The following is a 20,370-nucleotide window of genomic DNA, read 5'->3' on the forward strand; positions in this document are numbered from 1 at the left end:
TGTGTTGCAGGAGCTATATGTGAATGCAAAAACATAACAGAGCCTGTCTCCCCACCTAAAACCATATTTAAACAAAAACAGTGGGCCCAGACTGTTCTTAATAACTCTGTAGAATTTCTTGGTGAACTGGTAAACATTGTACCAAATAATACCTTGTGCAAACAAGATTTGGTCACATCCTCTTGAAACAATCCTCTTATTACCAGCTTTTTCAGTATGTTGTCATGTTTAATTTGTATTTTATTTATATTTATTTGTAACATTTATTTATATTTTGTATTTTATTTATATTTTTATTTTTGTATCTAAAATATTTATATAATTGTTTCTTCATCCATATTGTTCATGAATACAATTACATGTTATTTATTATATTCTTTTGACCTTTTCAGTGTTATGTATTTTGAGAAAATTATTGTTATTGTCATATATTATGACGTTAGCATCATAATTTAATACAACAATAAATTGACAATTTTTTGCCGTTTTCAGTATTTTAAAAATGTTGATACTCTATTTGTCATGAAAATATTATTTCTGTTAATGTTGCTTTATATGTATTGTTTTGCATGATAATTTAATAAAATAAAATGTATTTATATCACATTTTGTGTGCTTTTCTGTATAAAACATTAAAAATAATATTTATACTATTAAACTTCATACATATTGTCAATACAACAATAAAATGATTATTACAAATTCTAGTAGTAATGTGTTAAATCCTCAGAATGTTTATTGTATGAGCAGGAAGCAGGTGTTTGACTCAGTCTGCAGTGTAATACTATGGTCTCCGCTGACTGTCATTAATCAAACTGACAGATGTATCCATGAAAAAGCTTGTTAATTTTCTCATTTCAATGCGGATGTTTTTTTTTTTCAATAATCAGGATGATTAATTGGTTAATAGTAGACATGTATCCCCAAGTGACTTCTGCATTTTGGCTGTTGGCAATTTGTATGAAAATTTCTGAAAACTGGGTTTACCGAACTATACACCAGAATGTGGAGGTAAATATATACTTGTATGGTTTATTGACATTGTCATAAACAATAATACCTTTTTGGAAAGAGTAAAAGAAACTTAAACAGTGCTTATTCTTGTTCTGAAAGATATTCCGTGGCATCTAATCTTCTAATCCAAATGTTGTGAAGCATAAAGCCAAATATGGCAGCATTCATTCTCATGCAAGCCAAATTATGATGCAATTCTTTATTTCTGTGCTCATATTTTTAAGATGTGCCAACAAAGATCGCCCTCGCCCAAAGAGTTATGGGTCATCTTTTAAATTAGAACTGAAACTAGACAATGATACATGAGCAATGGACTGTTTAAATCATAATGAATTGCAATTTCTGTAAAATCTCACATTAGGCCTTGACAACTATCATTACATTCAAGAAAGCACAAAAAAAACGAAAGTTTAAGTAAACGAGGCTTGAGATTAAAACCAATGATGATTGGAAACTAAATTAGATAAATCCAATGATATATTTAAAATCGAAATCCTGTGTAATTTTCAGAAATACGTGTGAAATTGCAGCATTTGTGGCATAATGTCAATTATCACTGAATAAATTGTTATGGTAATATATGAATATTGTTGTAGGAGTACTGTTTTGAATGAATGTGTAGAGTTATGTCACCCGGATTTTCTTTTTGTATCCATTTAATGGGTTTACAAGTGTTGTTCTGGTTCTTCAGTACTTTTGTCTTATTTTTTCAGTGCAAAATTAAAAAAAAAAAAATCTACATGGAGGCAAAAATTACATAATTTTCTTATTTTACAACAAAAGTATCAAAATTAAGTGTATTATCTCTTAAATATAAAATTGCTGCTTGGTCAAATTAATTTAATCTAAAGGGAAAACAAGTTTTCACACCCCATTGATTATATATATGTAAACTGTAAAGCATAGACTCAATTAATTTAGTTCAGTTTAAAAAACAACAACAACTTTGGATCTTCATTGTCCATCTCTAGTAAATGTATCCTGATTTACGGAAGACTTTTTTCTTTTCTTTTTTGCAGTGCATGCAACATGTAATACATTGTCTTTATAAACCCAAAACGTTCTGTTAAATTAGATAAGTCTGGAATAATACAAACAACCTCAATTGTAAAGCTATACAGAAAATCACATTTACTTTATTAAATTAACATATAGTAGATGACATGCAGGTCGTACACATAAATCTGAACTCACACAGGGGTGCTGTCAAATCATCTGAGGTGCTTTCCATGTGTTTTTTAGCACAAAACAACAACACAAAGACTCTTTCCAGAATCCCATCCGAAGATAAAATTAGTGAGCCTAAAAAAGTAGCCTAATCTTAGCATGACAAGCAGAAAAAAAAGAAATGGGCGGAGTCTTCGACGAGATGTTCACCACTGAAGAGGTAAAAACGGATACTACACACTTATGCAGCGTAAAGTCTCTTTCAAGTCTTTATGATTGTGCACTCAAATTCCTGTTCATTTACTGGCCCATCAGGGGCCCCTGAGAAGATCTGCAAGTAATCTCCTTCATTATTCAAAGCCGGTTTGCTGGCAAACAGAGTCATATAGGCAGCAGTTCTGGAGGACTCTCGCCATAGCAGTACTTCGCCTGCGGGTTCCTGTAGGTGTTTTCATGTTGGACGCTCTGAAACAAGACAACAGCGGGTGGGATTTAGTTCTGCCGGCTAAAACATGATGAGGAAAAGCTCTGATTGACTGGTATACTCAACAACAACATGAGTTTAAGCAGAGTACTTTCATGCATCCTGGTCTGGAAAGCCACAAACAAAACAAACTAGCATTCAGAGTGTGACGCTCACCTGTGAGGAAGTACGGCACTTGGCAAGACACAACTCAAAATGATCTTCAACTGCGGTGAAGAGGTTCTGGAACCCTTCTGCTGCTCGGTTTAGAAAATGCTCCAAAACAGGTTGCTGATTGAAAGAGAGCAGGAAAGAGAGAGAGTTTAGTGTTGTCGAACAGACTTTTACATCATTTCAACTACACTCAACATTCGCTTGTGCAGTTTCTAAAAAAGAATATTTTTGATATATATATATATATATCCTTTATGATTAGGAGTTTGTGTTACCAAGCAATGGAACCGGTGTACCTAAAGTGACCAGTGTGTGTGTGTGTGTGTGTGTGTGTGTGTATTTGTAACCTGAATTGATCCATTTTTTTTAGTTTCACTAACTTGCATTTAACTGAAACTGGGATTTTCTATTACCCAGCATGCTTTGCATCAGATATTTAATGTAATTTTGATTTCTGCTAACTTATTAGTGTTAACAGTGTACTCAATATTTCAAGCTAAGAGAAATTAACAAAGTTCTACAATTCAGACACCCTGAATGATTTGTGTAACAACATAAGATAAAGATGTGTTGTTTGAAGCACCTTATCAGGCTGGAGGCAGCAGGAAACGCAGTACTCATAAATCCTACAGCAGCCATTGGCCAGACAGCTTTTACAGACATGCTGGCTCGAGCTGGGAGCATTGACATTACAACATCCATTCACCAGTAAATCCTTCCTCTCACACACATAACCTGCAGAGACAGAAAAGTCTGTCTTAAATTGAACATTGGTTACATGCAAATACTCAAAAGGAACCTATTAACAGTTTGAGCTACACATTAAAGCCTTGTGTGGTCAGTAACTGTGTGCCGTCAACTCAAGTTACAATTCAACCAATTTGTCCAGATACTTGCCTGCCACTCTCCTTATTATTTACTCTCAAATGCTTCTGCATAAAAAGGCAAAGTGCTCCTGCCAAAGTAATATTAATCTTTGCAACTTGCCTCAAATTATTAAAATTTTACTACTGTAAAGGTTTGCTTTCTGCCAAATTTTTCCTATTAACCAAATGCACTAATGCTATATAATTATAATATAATAATAATTTCATTATAACAACACAATATATATATAATGCTATATAATTATAATATAATAATAATTTCATTATAACAACACAATATATATATATATATATATCAACATGTGTTGATTTTAAGATGGGACACTACATACAAAACATGCATTTTTATGCATGCATTCATATGCAGTTTTTCAGGAACTGAGGAATGTTTTGATTTCATGTTTTTCATTTAATTTTATTACACACATCTGTAGATTTGAATTACTATACAAATCATTAAAGGCCATTTTCTATCATACACTGAGCTAGAAATGTCCACTTCAGCAGCATACAAACATAAACCAAAATGTACAGTTTTATTCACTCATATTCTGAAAGTTTTTACACAGGGGTTTGTTAAGAGATAATTGACCTGAAATATATTGAACATTTTCCCCCGTCACTTACCCAGTTCATCCGTGAGAAGCCTCTTTCCCTGAATGGAGTTCCTGCACTGTGAGATCTGCCTGCTGCTGTTACCCAGGAGGAACTTGATCTTCCACTGGATGGGATGGTCCGAGCCCCTCACCTCCAGGAGGGTCCGATCACGGATGGTTCGCTCCTCCTGTACATAGTACATGTTTAATTGATGGAAAATGACAGTAATAACATATATTATAAAAGAGTGCAAATAAATGCTTAAAAAACACACACAAAAATAAGAGTTTTAAAAACAGTTTAATAATAGTAAGAACCATTCTGAATAATTTAGCATCAATAATGAGCAACATATATATCACGTGACACTGAAGACTAGAGTAATGAAAGCTGAAAATTCAGCTTTGATCACAACAATACATTACATTGATTGTAAATCATATTTCAGTAGAAAACAGTCATTTTGAAATGTTATATTTCCATGCAGCCTTAATGAGAATATAAAATATATAATATATATTATCGCATCAACAACACCACTACAAACCTGTTTGAGGGTGCTGGAGAGAAAGTAGATGAGCGACAACCCGAACACGACCCCCAGAACCCAGCGCTTGCGCAAGAGCCGGCGGAACACCATGGAGACGAGCACCAGGTCCAGATAGATGCGATGGAGCTGAATAAACAGCACTGGAGATCTCAGACAGAGAGATCCGACCGATTCACTCAACACAGCATCTCTCGCATCACCAACACTCAACACTCAACACTCACTGTCACTGGCAGAGATCGGATGAAGAATACGATATTATATTACTGTTACCCGACACAGGCTTCCAATAGAGACCGATTGCCGTCATAAATTGTCAAACAGTGAGTTTTATAAACATTTAACCCATTTTAGGCATGAAATGATCAGAATGAAGATTATAAATTGGTAACGTTATGTCTCATACTGACGGATGGAGCTGCAAAAACAAACAAAACGAAAACGTGCGTCTAATTAATCGATTGTAATCTTGACTGGTATGAGATTATCTGTTTAGGTCTTAAACTGTATAAAATAATAGGAGTTGCAGAAAGCAAGCAGCACAACAACAAAGCTCTCTCCATGCGGAAATGCGGAGCAACGGCGCGTCGTGATTGGCTGCCCGCCGTGTGTAACGTTACTTCCGGAAACAAATCGATTTCACATCCGCTTTACAGCCCTGCATCGAGTGATGCTTTCTCATTTCTGAGGTTTATGTTAAACGTTATTACGAAAAACAGCGTCTAAAGATTAGTTTGTGCGTGTCTGTTTAAAGCTATGGTGAAGGTAAGAGAATTCTGCTCGTTTCTATGACATTAAATGGGCGTTTAAATCGAAAAAAAGCTCTATTCAACATTCAAAGGCTCATGTTCATTCATGACGTTCCAACAATGTAGAAATAGCAGTTTGCCATAAAATAATATTGTTTCTATAGTTATTATTACTACACCGCTACCATAAACAATTAACAACATAGAATATTAAAGAAATCTGTCAAACTGTCCTTAACAGAGTAAAGACTATCTATCTATCTGTCTGTCTGTCCATCTAACCGTCTATCTGTCTGTCAGTCTATCTATACACATGTTCACACAGGTATGTACTGTATATGTTATGATTTATTGTTCTTTCACCCAGTAATGATGAAATTTGTGACATCACACTTACACACTTGTGTCTTTTGAAATGCTTATGACTTACTTTCTTCTGTGGGACTGAATATGAGTTGTTCATAATTGTATGTTTAAGCAGCTATTTGTGCATGTATAAGATCTGAGGAGTTACAAAGCTCAATATCTCCCACAGAAGGATTTATTCTGTCTAAAAGAGAAGGCTGATCCAGACCTGGCTAAAAACACGCCCCCACATGTCTATGTCACAATGTGGTGTGGAAGTATTTGCATAATGCCTGCCAAATGTTCATGCAAAGAAAGAAGGCGTGGTTTCAGGAACTGCAGTAGAGTTGATGCAGCCATGTCAGTTATGGAAAGGGGGCATTACATTTTCGACACATGCTTGCGGTGTTCGGCCAGTCACAATGCACTGGGTCAGCTGGCCAATCAGAGCAGACTTTGCTTGTCGGAAGGAGGTACTTTGTAGAAAACGTTGTTTGAGAGAGGCGGGGCATAGAGGACCTAGAATAATGAACAGCATTTGAAAAAGAATTAATTTTTTTACATTAAAGCATGTCAGCATATTCTGTTACACCAAATACATTAAATAATGATCTTTTAAAACATCATATGACCACTTTAAATAAAAAGAAAGTTAACTTTGGGTGTCAAGCAAGATTTTCAGTGCATAATGAAATTTCAGCCTGTTCCTCATACAGAGATATTGTGGCTTGTTAAGAGTAGGAACACACTCACAAAGAAGTATGACACTACTTTTTTAATATTGTTTATGAAGTGTGATAGTCCCTTGTCACAGTTTCATTGTATGGAAGAAAGTAGTTCATTATAGTCACTGGTAAACTTCTCTTTTTGTGTTCCCCAGAAGAGATGAAGTCACATGAACTATCCCTTACATACATATACAGACAAATATATTCCAAATTTTTATAATCTAAACATTTCCTATTGCTTATATGTCACAATATTCTGTTGTGCTATGTAATTCCGTACAATGTCATTTTGCACATTTGAATTGTAATCGCTTTATGCACATATACTTTGATAGGCTAAAAAATGTTCATAAATGTTTCATAAATCTGTGTTTCTTTTTGTTTCTCTCCAGTTTTGGAGCTCCTGGTGATAAAGTGGGTGTCATGCAGAGACGCCACAGCAGTAACCCCGAGGGCATGCCACCAGAAAGGTTGGATTTCACTCATCTGGTCTAAACATGTTTACAGTTTTAAGACTAATTGTAGAATGTTAGATTCCCATCCTTCTGAAATTATTTATTTTTTAGTTAACCAGCTTCACCAGTTAAGTAACTGTAATGTGTAAGTTGCTGAAAGCATGGAAATACCTGCATTTCAATCACTGAGCAAGTACACATGGGAAGTGAGAAATTAGATTGAGAGCGATTTATATTATTATCAGGAAAATATACATTGTGAAATATTTTATACTTTAAAGGTACTGTTTTCTATTTGAACGCAATCTTTCAGAATTCAATTCTAATGTGCTGATTCACTACTCAAGAAAGTGAAAGTGACGTGACATACAGCCAAGTATGGTGACCCATACTCAGAATTCGTGCTCTGCATTAAACCCATCCAAAGTGTACACACACAGCAGTTGGGGGTTCAGTGATTTGCTCAAGAGCACCTCAGTCGTGGTATTGCTGGCCCGAGACTCGAACCCACAACCTTAGGATTAGGAGTCATACTCTCTTACCACTTGGCCATGACTTCCCCATTCTTGATAGTGAATTTCTTGTGCAAGAAACATTCACTATCAATGCTGAAACCATTTTTGTTTCTGAATATTTGTATATATATATTGCAGAATAACACTTTCTTGTAATCAAGCTGATGTTATGTAGTTATTGGAAGCCCAGGAAAAAAACAAACAAACAAACAAAAAAACTTTATTACTGATTCCATCAAGTATGTGTCAGAATATCAGATCTGATTAGGCCATGCAGTGTAAATGCACCCCACTTTCATGTCATTTTGTAGGAACAGGAGTCAAACTCTCGGTTCAGAGAGCAGCCTTGATGAAGGGGGAGTGTTTGACTGTCTGAAGCCAGACTCTCCTACATCGCCTCAGCAGCTCTTCTCTGGTCTGGTGGGCGTCTCTGCTGGGAACGTGTCCTCAGCTCCTTTCCAGGCTGCGGGGCTGGTTCTGGGTTCTCCACCGGACGTCTTCATCCAGATGGTGTCCTCATCGAGAGACGAAGGTTCTCACCGGACGGAGAACTCGCCTTATCTCCCTCCTCAGCACCATCATCTTCATCATCACTCCGGCCAGCACCGCTCTTCTCTCCTGCATGCGGCCACCTCTGCTGAGAGACACAGGAGCAGAGATGACGGAAGTAAGAGCTTCTGTGTTTCCTATTATCATCAACCCTGAAAACATTTCCACTGTTTAAAGGGGACATTGGATGCCCATTTTCCACAAGTTGTTATGATTTAATAGGGTCTCCATGAAATGTAGCTCACTGTATAAAAATCTTCAATAGTCGTGTAAAACAACACCCTTTTTTAGCCTGTCAAAAGCTATCCATTTCAATGTACGTCTCTTTAAATGATAATGAGCTACTGCTCACCAAAAATGTGTCCCCTTTAATATTTTTGTGGAGACTGTGGTACATATATATTTTTTGGTTTCTTTCATGAATAAAAAGTTTAAAATAATAATATTTATTTGAAAAATAATGTTTATATTATAAACGTCCTTACTGTCACTTTTGATCAATGTGATGCATCCATGCTAAATAAAAGTATTAATTTCTTAATTTATTTTATATTATTTATATTTTTAAATACTTTCCATTTTGTTGTGAGTTTTTATCATTTTTAGTATTTTTTGTTTTTATTTGTTTAAATAAATATATGTTTTTTTATATATATATTTAACTTTTAGTTTGTTATTTCGGTACATCAAATTAAACTAAATTAAAATGAGAAATATTGCCTTGGCAACTAGTTTGAATTATATATTAGGGATGTCAATCGATTAAATTTTTTATCTTTTTTTCTGTGATAATGTGTGTAATCATGGAGATACCATGTGAATGTGTGTGGAAATAGCGTGAATGCACTGTAATGTCTGTGCTGTTCATAAATACAATGTGCATTCAGGAGCACTCATACACTCATACAGCACTCATACAACATGCATTAGTCATTGGAATCATTGGACTGAAAACTTTCCCGGAGTGTAACAGCTTAAAATGATCTGATCGCAAGCGGAGACGCAAAATTGGGTTTAAGGGTTAGAATAGAAATAATTCTTCAGTAATTTTGCATTAACTGCGTACAATTATTTTAACTTGTTAAGGATTGTAAAATTTATCACATGCGTTAATGCAATGACAGCCCTTGAACCTACATTGTGGTTCTGACTTAATGTTGACATTTTGTCTTGAAAGCAGTGGTATTCATCTTCCACAACTTCCTGTTCCCAGGTGATGATGTCTCTGCACCAGCTCCTGCTCTCTGTGAGCTCAAGGCCATGGTCACATGGCTTCAGAGGGGATTCCCTTTTATCCTCATTCTCCTTGCTAAAAACTGCTTCCAGCACAAGCTTGGTAGGTTCAATATGTTGTGAGCTGCCTTTGTTTTTAAAAGCATGGGTCAGAGTCACAACTGTTAACAATGTGATTGGTTTTCTCTGACATGCAATGTAATGTTTTCATTATGTTGGAACAGAAATTATAATGATGTTAATGTTCAGTGTCTTTTCAGGTGATATGTGAAATGCAAGGTGCTGATTCTCTTATGATTCTCTTTGTGTTTCTCAGGAATTGCTATTTGCATTGGAATGATCAGCACATTTGCCTTTGCTAACTCAAAGCTGAAGCATCAGGTGGCACTGCGGGTGAGATTCTGTTCAGTTTATTGTTTTATACTATAATTATACTTCTGACTCCTCTGGTTCCTGCATTCACCCTTATGCACTTGAGACATTTGCATTTGACCTCAATCAAGAGGTCCATATAATACCCAAACACTACTGTTTAAGCATTTAGAGTGGGTTAAGATTATTTTAGTGTTCTCTTATGTGCAACCAAGACTACATTTATTTGATCAAAAATACAGTAAAACAGTAATATTATGAAATATTATTACAATTTAATATATTTTTTTCTATTAAAAAATATTTTAAAATGTGATGCAAAGCTGAATTTCCAGCATCATTACTCCAGTCTTCAGTGACACATGATCCTTCAGAAATCATTCTAATATGCCGATTTGGTCCTAAAACAACATCTCTGTTTAGCAATGTTTTTTTTTTTTGGCTTCTTTGATGAATAGAAAGTTCAGAAGAACAGCATTGATTTGAAAATCTTTTGTTACATTTCAAATGTCTTTAATGTCACTTTTGATCAGTTTATTACATCCTTGCTAAACATTATTAATTTCTTTAGAAACAAATCTTACTGACTTCAAACTGTATAATTTGATAAGGATGGATTGTTCTGTTGAGGACGTGCTGTACGTGTCTCATTGTGCATGGGTGTGTTTTCAGGAGGACAGGTCTGTGTGTACCACCCTCTGGATTATGATCTTTCTCGCTGGTAACATTGTGTATGTGTATTACACGTTCAGTGCAGAGGAACTTCACAACAGGTACTGTACTGTTCATTCGTTTCAGAGTCACCATCATAACATTACATGTATCAAATTGTTGTTGTTGTTTTTTTTTTGCCTTATTCATTTGAAACATTTGATTTACTGCATGTTGTCATTTCACAGAGTGATCTCTCATTGTATGTTTGTGTTTATCAGCATTTGTGAGTATTTAATTCCCGTCATTTTTCATTATTTACATTTGAATCATTCACTGTTTTCATTTTTTTGTTGTTGTTGTTATTATTATTTCATATACACTGTCATTTAAAATTTTGAGGTTGGACGCTTTTTTAGATGTTTTTGAAAGAAATATGTTATGCTGACCAAGGCTGCATTTATTTGATCAAAATACAGTGAAACGGTAGCATTGCGAAATATTACTACAATTTAAAATAACTGTTTTTTTTATTTCAATATGATACTTCAGTCTTCAGTGTCAGGTGATCCTTCAGAAATCCTTCTAATGTGCTGATTTGCAGCTCAGGAAACATTCAGGGGATATGATTATCAAGGTTGATAACTGTTGTGCTGCTTAATACTTAGGTGGAAACTGTGATACATTTTTTTTTCAAGATTCTTTCACGAATAGAAGGTTCAAAAGAATAGCGTTTGTTTTAAATAGAAATTCTTTGTAACATTAAAAATGTCTTTACTGTCACTTTTGATCAATTGAATGCATCCTTGATTTAATAATGTATTGATTTCTTTCAAAAGAAACTTTTGAGCAGATATGTATCGTAAATGGATATCATAATTCTGTATAATATTCTATCATTTGTGTTTAAAATTCTATCATTAAATACAAATTATAGAATATTATATTCCGTATTTTCCGGACTACAAGTCACACTTTTTTCATAGTTTGGCTGGTCCTGCGACTTATAGTCAGGTGCGACTTATTTATCAAAATTAATTTGACATGAACCAAGAGAAATGAACCAAGAGAAAACATTACCATCTACGCACTCTCGCGGCTGGAGATGGTCATGTTTTCTCTTGGTTCTTGGTTCTAAATAAGTGCGACTTATATAAGTTTTTTTCCTCGTCATGACGTATTTTTGGACTGATGCGACTTATACTTCGGTGCGACTTATAGTCTGAGAAATACGGTACATTTATAATATAAAATTATATAATTTGTATTTAAATTATATTATACATGACTATGATAGAATAAATATAATATATGTACATTTTTCCCCCCAGCCTTATTTTTGCGAAGCCAAACATCAACAGTTATGATTTCTTTGACCTGATCTGGGCTGTTGGAATAACAGATTTTGTGCTGAAATATTTCACCATCGAGCTTAAATGTCTCGTACTGTTCCTGCCTAAAATGATCCTCGCTTTCAAGTCCAGGGTAAGAAAACAACTTTCCATGTTTTATATTACTGCTGCTTTAGTGTACTATGTCAGAAAGTACAGTCCTACAGTAAATATCACTTGCACATTGCTCAATTGAAATATAATTGCTAGTAAATTTCACAAATAATTACTAAAGAAAGTAACAAATTAAACGTGACTTTTCTCTAAAACATGCAAAATGCAGAAACGGTTTGTTGAATATTTAAAGAAAGTGAACATATTCATCTCATTTCTCTTTGATGAATGTTTGATTCTTCTGTATGTTTGTAATGCATTCTTTTTTTTATGATCTAATGGGCTTCAAATGAATCATGAGTCAAATAAAACTGCTTTGTTCATACATGATTTACCATGATGAGATATTGTGACCAGGAGGAAGTTCCAGGCAGCTTCAGTCAGTTCAAACTGGGTGCAACTGGCAAAAACAAAACAAAATAGTGTACCTTGTCACCATGCCTTGTGTGGTTGGTTGGCTGCTTGCAAGGCAGTATGTGAGCTCATTGGCCCACTGGGGCTAGGATGAGGTCACCTCTCCGAGGAACACAGACACACACACACACATGCTCTCACACAATCACACAATCATTGGAGTGACAGTATGAGTCTAGTACACCAGGATCTTATCTGTAAAAACATCACACTTTCTAATATTGAAGAATCACACAAACGCCACCCACTCCAAACCATGTGTTTGACTCAAATAAACACTTTGCATCCGCATCTGCCAGGAGAATCTGACTTGCGCATAGTTTCTGTTCCTCTGAAGCTCTGTTCCAGGAACTTACCCCTAGTCATCTCTGAACCCAGCCCCTGAAACCAAACACACATTTTCCACCTCTTGTGTCATGCCCAGGTGGCACACTTTCAGGCAATGATGTCATGGTCAATGTGTCAGGCTTTCCGCTGACTTTCCATGCCCAGCATCACCACCGCTACAAAGACACAGCACACACATGTATCCATACATGTCGGTATAAAATCTTGCATAACCGCAGCTGCAAGCCAGTGCATGTCAGTATGAACTCACACTGTCCATAACACTTCAGTTCACACGGATATGAGAATTGAGTAACCTATTGACCTTCCTCAGTGCCTACTAAAATAGGCACATTGAAAATGATCTTTTATTTTATTTTAACTTACCGCTGGCAGAAAAAAAGTCAACTTGTAGTCCTGTCTACTGATATACTTATATCTGATATGCAAGACTATTTGTTGCTGTACTACCATTCAGCTGTTTGGGGTTAGTAAGAAAGAATTTGTATTTGAAAGAAATGAATGCTTTCATTTAGTAAGAGTGTGTTAAATTGATTAAAGTAAAGACCGTAAAGCCATTAATCAAGAGCTGGGGATTGAGCATTAGATTCAAACCCGAGCCTCCCATATGAGAAACAGATGCAAAATTATAAAAAGAATCTCATGTTGCCCTTTGATAAATTAAACCATTTCCCACCCTGAGGACCTCCTCGCGTGTTCAATAATTGTTTTCTTCATTGTTGTTTTGAAATCACGGACATGGCTGTTAAATCTGCTGCTCCCCCATGATGCAGTTGGCCCAACTTTTCAGTATTTGGATGGATTCCAGCTCTAGTTTGTCTAATCGCTAAGTGTGAGAGAGTACAGGGCTGCAGGGACTCTGGCTAAGATGAATTGCTTGCGTTTGGAGGTTACAGATCCCCGTCAGACAGCTAGCAAGCTCCCCAACAGGGTGATTAATCGCTGTCTGGTGGAGTCCAATAAGTCATCATGCAACCTGTGCGGTGATAGTGTCAGGCCTTCAGCGCTTGATGTGGTTGGTTACGACTTGACGTTCGTCTGGAGATTCACAAGATAATTGCGGAACCAGGATTAGTTATTAACCAGAATTGACCAAAATGAGATACACAGACCTTTGTGAATAATGTTTTATTTATTATTCATACACCGCTGATCAAAAGTTTGGGGTTGGGAAATTTGTTCAGTGTTTTTGATTACCGAGGCTGAAATAATTGAATCAAAAATACAGTAAAAACTGAAATTTTGCACACACACACAAAAAATACAATTTAAAATAACTGTTTTGTATTTTAAAATGTTATTTATTACTGTGATGCAAAACTGAAATTTCAGTTGCACATGATCCTTCAGAAATTGTTCAAATATGCTGATTTATTATTATTATTATTTTTGAGATCAGTTGTGCTGCTAATATTTTTGTGGAAAATGATGCATTTTGTCAATGCATTTTTCAAATGAAAAAGAACAGCATTTATTTGAAATAGAAATTATCAGTTTCTTATATAAGATCTATACAGTGCATTATTTAAAAAACATTTTTCCTAATGCAAATATGATTGGTGCTAACCTTTTTTTTTTAATTGGTCACTAAGGTTGCTAGGGTGTTCTGAGTGGTTACTAGGCAGTTGATGTGCCTTGGGGATGACTCTGGTCCTTGCAACAGTTTAGGTTTTTTTTCCCCACTTATTTCATCTTTACCAAGTGAAAGATTTTTTTTAAATAAAAATAAGTATACAATTATATATTTTAATGTCATTTTATAATTAGCATCCATTATTGATTATATTTCCAACCTGTTACAAAAATAGCTATAAATAACACAATAAATACCTGACTATATATATATATATATATATATATATATATATATATATGTATGTATGTGTGTGTGTGTGTGTTTTATAATTGTCTTCTCCCTGTATTGGATTACACATCTCTTTACTGTCTACCATCACCGTAGATTTTAGTGTAATCACAATCTCAAATTTTCTGTCAGCTGAAGGTCAATTCGGCATTTGAAGATGAGTTAAACCCAACTAAAAAAGCCTATAATAGAATATTATGAAATTTAATTTTAAGTAACTGTTAAAAAAGATCATGCTTTCCAATGTATTTTAAACATCGGGTGCATTGTTTTTGTCTTGATATTTTGTCCGTGCTTCAAGCAAGAAGCTTTGTTGGTTATATTGAAGCCTTCTAGTTTTGTTGTTCACTGTCAGTGTAAGCGCTGCATGAGTGTTGCCCTTTGACCCTGAAATTAGATGAGTTTTACAGTCATCCCGCTACTTTTATAATGTTCTGATTAGGGTTTGGGAAGGGTGGGCTTGTTATATTTGATGTGGGTAGCAGGTGCACTGCTTGTCTGCCAGTATTGTTTGCCATGCGGTGAAATTGCCAGGAGAGCGCTGAGCGCTGGACTGTGGCCATATTTCCATAGAAGAACACCCCCCTCCATGTCACAGCATCTTTAAAGCTTGAGGGTAAGATGTTCACAGTTAATGAACGAACAGATGCAATGAGACTGGGATCTTGTTCAAATTCAGTTACAGGAAGGATGTGTGGATGGTTTCAGTGCTGCTGTCTCACGCAAGAGCTTGAGTACCAATCAGTTTGTAAAGATATTGTTAAACAGTTGGAAGTTGGAATAGATGGAAGTCTTACAAGCATCATAGTGAAATAAGCCCATTTGAATTTAATTAATTTGAAGTAAATTAAAGGGGTTAATAATAATAATAACAATAACAAATAGTATAATTATAATTAATAGTATTTGTATTATATTATTATGCAAGCTGTTTAATCCAGTGGCAAAAACACACGTTTATCCCACAAGCTTCGTGAATATGATAAATATTGATTAATTTTTATGATCAGTGTGTATAAGTTAATAAACATTTTCTGGAAAATACTACTACTACTACTAATGATGATGATGATGATGATGATTAAAATATTATCATGCTAGCCATTTTATCTGATAAGCATTCAGCATATCTAATAATAATAATACATTTAAATTATTATTGTTATACTAGCGGTTTTATCTTATAAAGATTAAGTGGATGATAATAATGTTAATGATTTGAATTATTATATAACATAATCATTCAAATAAATAATAAAATATACATATATTTCGATCACAAATTTGTAATTATGGTGAGCTGCCTGTATGATTTAATATTTTTTTTTTAGATAGATTATGATTACTATAATGATGTAATCATTGAACAGAGAGTTCTGGTCCAGGATGCTGATTGTTCAAAACTATGTTTCTGATTTACTAAAACACAAAGTATAGTATTTTACGACACAGTGATTAGAGATGGGAAATCTAGAAACAACGCTTATCTTTATAATGGCTCTTGTGTTTGATGTGAATCTTGTTACGTCTTTGGGGATGTCTGGTGTCTGAGCTGCTCTACCACTGCAGAAGAAATCTGTCATATCAGGATGGAGTCTTGATTAAGTTGAGAGGTTTGGATGTACACCTGTATGTGTGTTTGTTTGCAGGGGAAGTGTTATCTGCTCATAGAGGAGCTGAGTCAGCTCTTCAGAGCTGTGGTTCCAATCCAGCTGTGGTACAAGTACATCATGGGTGAAGATCCATCCAGCAGCTACTTCGTCGGAGCCACGCTGATTATCATCTACAGTCTTTGTAAGGTAGTCTATCTGATTTGACCTCTTCCGTCAATGATGTTTTTTTTTATTTATTATTAATAGCATTAAAAAGGGCCTTTATTATCATGAGATAAATTTCATGTGGCGTTGCACTTCAGAGCCTTTCAAAATGTCATTTTTTAGAGCTCATTTTTCAGGTAGTCTTTTCTGTTGTGCTTGTATATGTATGTGTGTGGTGTTAAATTTGCAGTTTTTTTCTGTTCCAGTCATTTGATTTGTGTGGAAGAATATCTGGGCTTCGGAAAGCATTTGTCATTCTCTGTAGCTCACAGGTGAGTGATGTATTCTGCTAGGCATTGTTCAAGTAAATCATAAACACACACACGCACAAACCACATTTTAAAACCTGCCAAGGACCAGATTTTTTTTTTTTATGTCCTGATACAAACCCTGGACCATGAAACCAGTCATAAGGGTCCATTTTTAGACATTTAGTTTAAGTTGAATAAATAAGCTTTCCATTGATGTATGGTTTGTTAGGATCGGACAATATTTGGCCGAAATACCACTACCGTATTTTTCGGACTATAAGTCGCACCTGAGTATAAGTCGCATAAGCCCAAAAATACGTCATGACGAGGAAAAAAACATATTTAAGTCGCACTGGACTATAAGTAGCATTTATTTAGAACCAAGAACCAAGAGAAAACATTACCGTCTACAGCCACGAGAGGGCGCTCTATGTCTTCAGTATAAACTACAGGAGCACTGTGCATCATCTCTGGCAGCATAGAGCACCCTCTCGCGGCTGTAGACGGTAATGTTTTCTGTTAGTTCATTTCTCTAGGTTAATGTCAAATTAATTTTGATAAATAAGTCGCACCTGATTATAAGTCGCTGGACCAGCTAAACTATGAAAAAAAGGTGCGACTTATAGTCCGGAAAATACGGTATTTGAAAATCTGGAATCTGATATTGAGAAAATCATCTTTAAAGTTGTTCAAAAATGAAGTTCTTAGCTAGAGGTGCTCCGATCACGATCGGCCGATCGTTATGCGTATCTCCTCAGTAAAGCCGGTTTTCTAATCAGCGGTTAATTCCATCAGGTGCGTGATTTCACATAGAGTAGCTGTTAATACACAGAGCCGTTGTTAATAGAGAAGATGCGCAAATCACGTTAATTTTCAGCGTTTATTGGCCCATCTTCTCAGTTAACAACGGCTCTGTGTAGTAACAGCTGCTCTATGTGAAATCACACACCTGATGGAATTAACCGCTGATTAGAAAACCGGCTTTACTGACGAAATGCGCATTAACGATCGGCCGATCGTGATCGGAGCACCCCTATTCTTAGCAATGCATATTACTAATCAAAAATAAGGTTCTGATATATTTACAGTAGGAAATGTAAAAAATATCTACATGGGACATGATCTTTACTTAATATCCTAATGATTTTTTGTATATAAGAAAAAAAGCTATAATTTTGATCCATACAAAGTTTTTTTTGACTATTGCAACAAAACCCCAGCGACTTAAGACTGGTTTTGTGGTCCAGAGACACACACACACACACACACACACACACACACACACACATATATATATATACATGTAATGTACATTACATTCATCAAAAGCTGTTATGAACATGAATAATAGTAATAAATAATTTTGATCAGAAAACCAGCTTATTAGAATGATTTCTGATGGATCATGTGATACTGAAGACTGGAGCAATGATGCTGAAAATTCAGTTTTGCATCAAATAAATTAATTACATTTTAAATTGTATTCAAATAGAAAACTTTTAAATGGAAATAATATTTCCCAGTACTGTTTTTACTGTATTTCTGATCATATAAATGCACGTGTTTGACAGAGTTACGGTACGAGAGCCAGTGCTCAGCAGTGCAGTGAAGCCGGGGATGTGTGTGCCATCTGCCAGACTGAGTTCAGAGAGCCAATCGCACTGCTCTGTCAGGTAAGAGACCTCGACACTTTCAAATAAACCAGGACGTGATTCACGACATCAGCCGCAGACCACAATGACCCAGATTTTATGATGACAGTAATTATTCAGCTGACACTTTCATTTGATTCCACTAACAGTACAAACCGAGTTCCTGTGTGAAAATGTGTCTTGAATATGTTGTCTTTCTGCAGCACGTGTTCTGTGAGGAGTGTTTATGCCTGTGGTTTGACCGGGAGAGAACCTGTCCGTTGTGTCGGTCAGCGGTGGTCGAAACTCCGCGCAACTGGAAGGACGGCACAACATCAGCACACTTTCAGATCTACTGAATGGAAACCCAGCTGATTGATGAAGGTTTTCAGCGCCACTACAATCAGATTAAACATGCATAAAACGTTCCTGTTTGTAATGTTGTATAATGGGAAGTGTGACAATATGTTACGTCAATGAATGTGATGTACAATTGCACCATTACATTATGTCCGATAACAGTGATAAGTGCTTTTTGTCTTCTTATGCCTACTTTTCAACAGGTAAAACATTTTTATGTGTTACGGGTTTTTAATTTTATTAAGTAATGATAACCGACTGTTTTGTAACACTTCTTTTGTTGTTGCTGCATATTCAAGCCATTAAAGAAATAGTTCACCCAAAAATGACAATTTGCATAAAATACTCAGCTAAAAAAAAAAAAAAAAAAAAAACCTTCAGGGCATATAGGGTGTAGATGTGTTTGTTTCTTCATCAGAACAGATTTAGAGAAATGTAGCATTCCATCACTTGTTAACCACTGGATCCCCTGCAGTGAATGGGTGCCGTCAGAATAAGAGTCCAAACAGCTGATAAAAACATCACAATAATCCACAAGTAACCCACACCACTCCAGTCCACTCAGTTAACATCTGGTGAAGTGAAAAGTTGCATGTTTGTAAGAAACAAATTACATCACTAAGATATTTTGGCGTTAAACTCTTGCTTCCACGAGCAACACGAGTCTTCTATCTATAATATTGCTTTCTGCAGTGAAAAGGCATCCCATCTGCATCAGGAGAGAAATATACAGAGATCAAGCAAGGTTTACAAGCAAAAACAGTTCTAAACAAAATATGTGTGTGGAGTTTTTGTTTAGTTTTTTTAACTGGAGGAAGTATTATTTTTATGGACTCTTATTTTGGCCAGAAGCAATGGTTTAAAGACGCCTCAATGGATTTATTTCCTACAAAAACATAGCTTTTCACTTCACAAGGTGTTAATTGACGGACTGGAGTAGAGTGGATTACTTGTGGATAATTGTGATGTTTTTATCAGCTGTTTGGACTCTCACTCTGACGGCACCCATTCACTGCAGAGGATCCACTGGTGAGCAAGTGATGCAATGCTACACTTCTCCAAATCTGTTCTGATGAAGAGACAAACTCAACTACATCTTGAATGGCCAGAAGGTGAGTAAATTTTCCACATTTTTTCTTTTTTGGGTGAACTATTCTTTTAATCTGGAGTAAGTCTTTAAACATTTTTGTATTTTTTTTTATTAAACAAAAAAGAAGCAACCAGCTTTATGGGAAATTTAAATCGGTAAGAAATTTGTGGTAAAATCACTATAATCATCTCATTGGTTTATTGCTTATATAAAATGTGACAAAAGTAACATATGTTAGTTCTAAGTCCTTTTTCAATCCCATTTCTAGGGCTATTTGTTTCATAATGATATTTGAAAGACTTCTTTGTGTATATATTTAAAGTCTTTTATTTTCATAAATGACCAAATTCACAATATCAAAATAGCAGAGGTAAAACATGTTTAAAACACGCGGTAGAAACATAAACTATAAAAGATTGTAGCTTATGTAAACATCAGTAGCATGCCCTTTGATTCACATTTCGCATGAAATCTCATTCATGTCACATTTCTATATTAACACTGACACAAACGATCAAGCCAGAAGCCCTTCATAAAAAGTAAAAAAACAAAAGAAAGAAAACAAAAGAGTTGTTTTCATTTGTAAACATCGAGTTCAAATACACTTAAAATCATTCTACAGTGTAAATATGCTTTCCATT

The 20,370-nt window shown here is 35.3% G+C and overlaps 2 protein-coding genes and 1 long non-coding RNA gene across 5 annotated transcripts in view; 1 reads left to right on the forward strand and 2 right to left on the reverse strand.

Annotated features, from left to right (window-relative positions):
* Positions 1–2,562: 2,562 nt before the first annotated feature.
* On the reverse strand, positions 2,563–4,504 carry spring1 (SREBF pathway regulator in golgi 1). The gene is made up of 4 exons (XM_026255566.1): positions 4,333–4,504; positions 3,402–3,553; positions 2,822–2,935; positions 2,563–2,646 (listed from the first exon to the last, which is right to left on the reverse strand). Exons 1-4 carry the CDS (start codon positions 4,502–4,504, stop codon positions 2,563–2,565), a joined length of 522 nt encoding a protein of 173 aa, XP_026111351.1.
* A 373-nt stretch (positions 4,505–4,877) lies between these two features.
* On the forward strand, positions 4,878–18,807 carry LOC113072318 (RING finger and transmembrane domain-containing protein 2-like). Of its 3 annotated transcripts, none has more exons than XM_026245350.1 (11): positions 4,878–4,957; positions 7,067–7,144; positions 7,956–8,311; positions 9,407–9,529; positions 9,743–9,819; positions 10,471–10,571; positions 11,781–11,934; positions 16,230–16,379; positions 16,604–16,669; positions 18,220–18,321; positions 18,504–18,807. In XM_026245350.1, exons 1-11 carry the CDS (start codon positions 4,878–4,880, stop codon positions 18,636–18,638), a joined length of 1,422 nt encoding a protein of 473 aa, XP_026101135.1. In that variant the 3' UTR covers positions 18,639–18,807. The 3 variants fall into 3 exon arrangements, with proteins under 3 accessions (XP_026101135.1, XP_026101120.1, XP_026101127.1); XM_026245335.1 differs by lacking the exon at positions 4,878–4,957 and adding an exon at positions 5,041–5,617; XM_026245342.1 differs by lacking the exon at positions 4,878–4,957 and adding an exon at positions 5,061–5,175.
* Positions 18,808–20,093: 1,286 nt separating this feature from the next.
* LOC113072384 (uncharacterized) overlaps positions 20,094–20,370 on the reverse strand; it is a 2,546-nt gene continuing 2,269 nt past the window's right edge. Inside the window, exon 2 of the long non-coding RNA XR_003280293.1 lies at positions 20,094–20,370. This exon is cut by the window's right edge and continues 721 nt beyond it. This is a non-coding gene — a long non-coding RNA (uncharacterized LOC113072384).

The sequence above is a fragment of the Carassius auratus genome, chromosome 5 (assembly GCF_003368295.1).
Source record: "Carassius auratus strain Wakin chromosome 5, ASM336829v1, whole genome shotgun sequence".
NCBI lineage: Eukaryota > Metazoa > Chordata > Actinopteri > Cypriniformes > Cyprinidae > Carassius > Carassius auratus.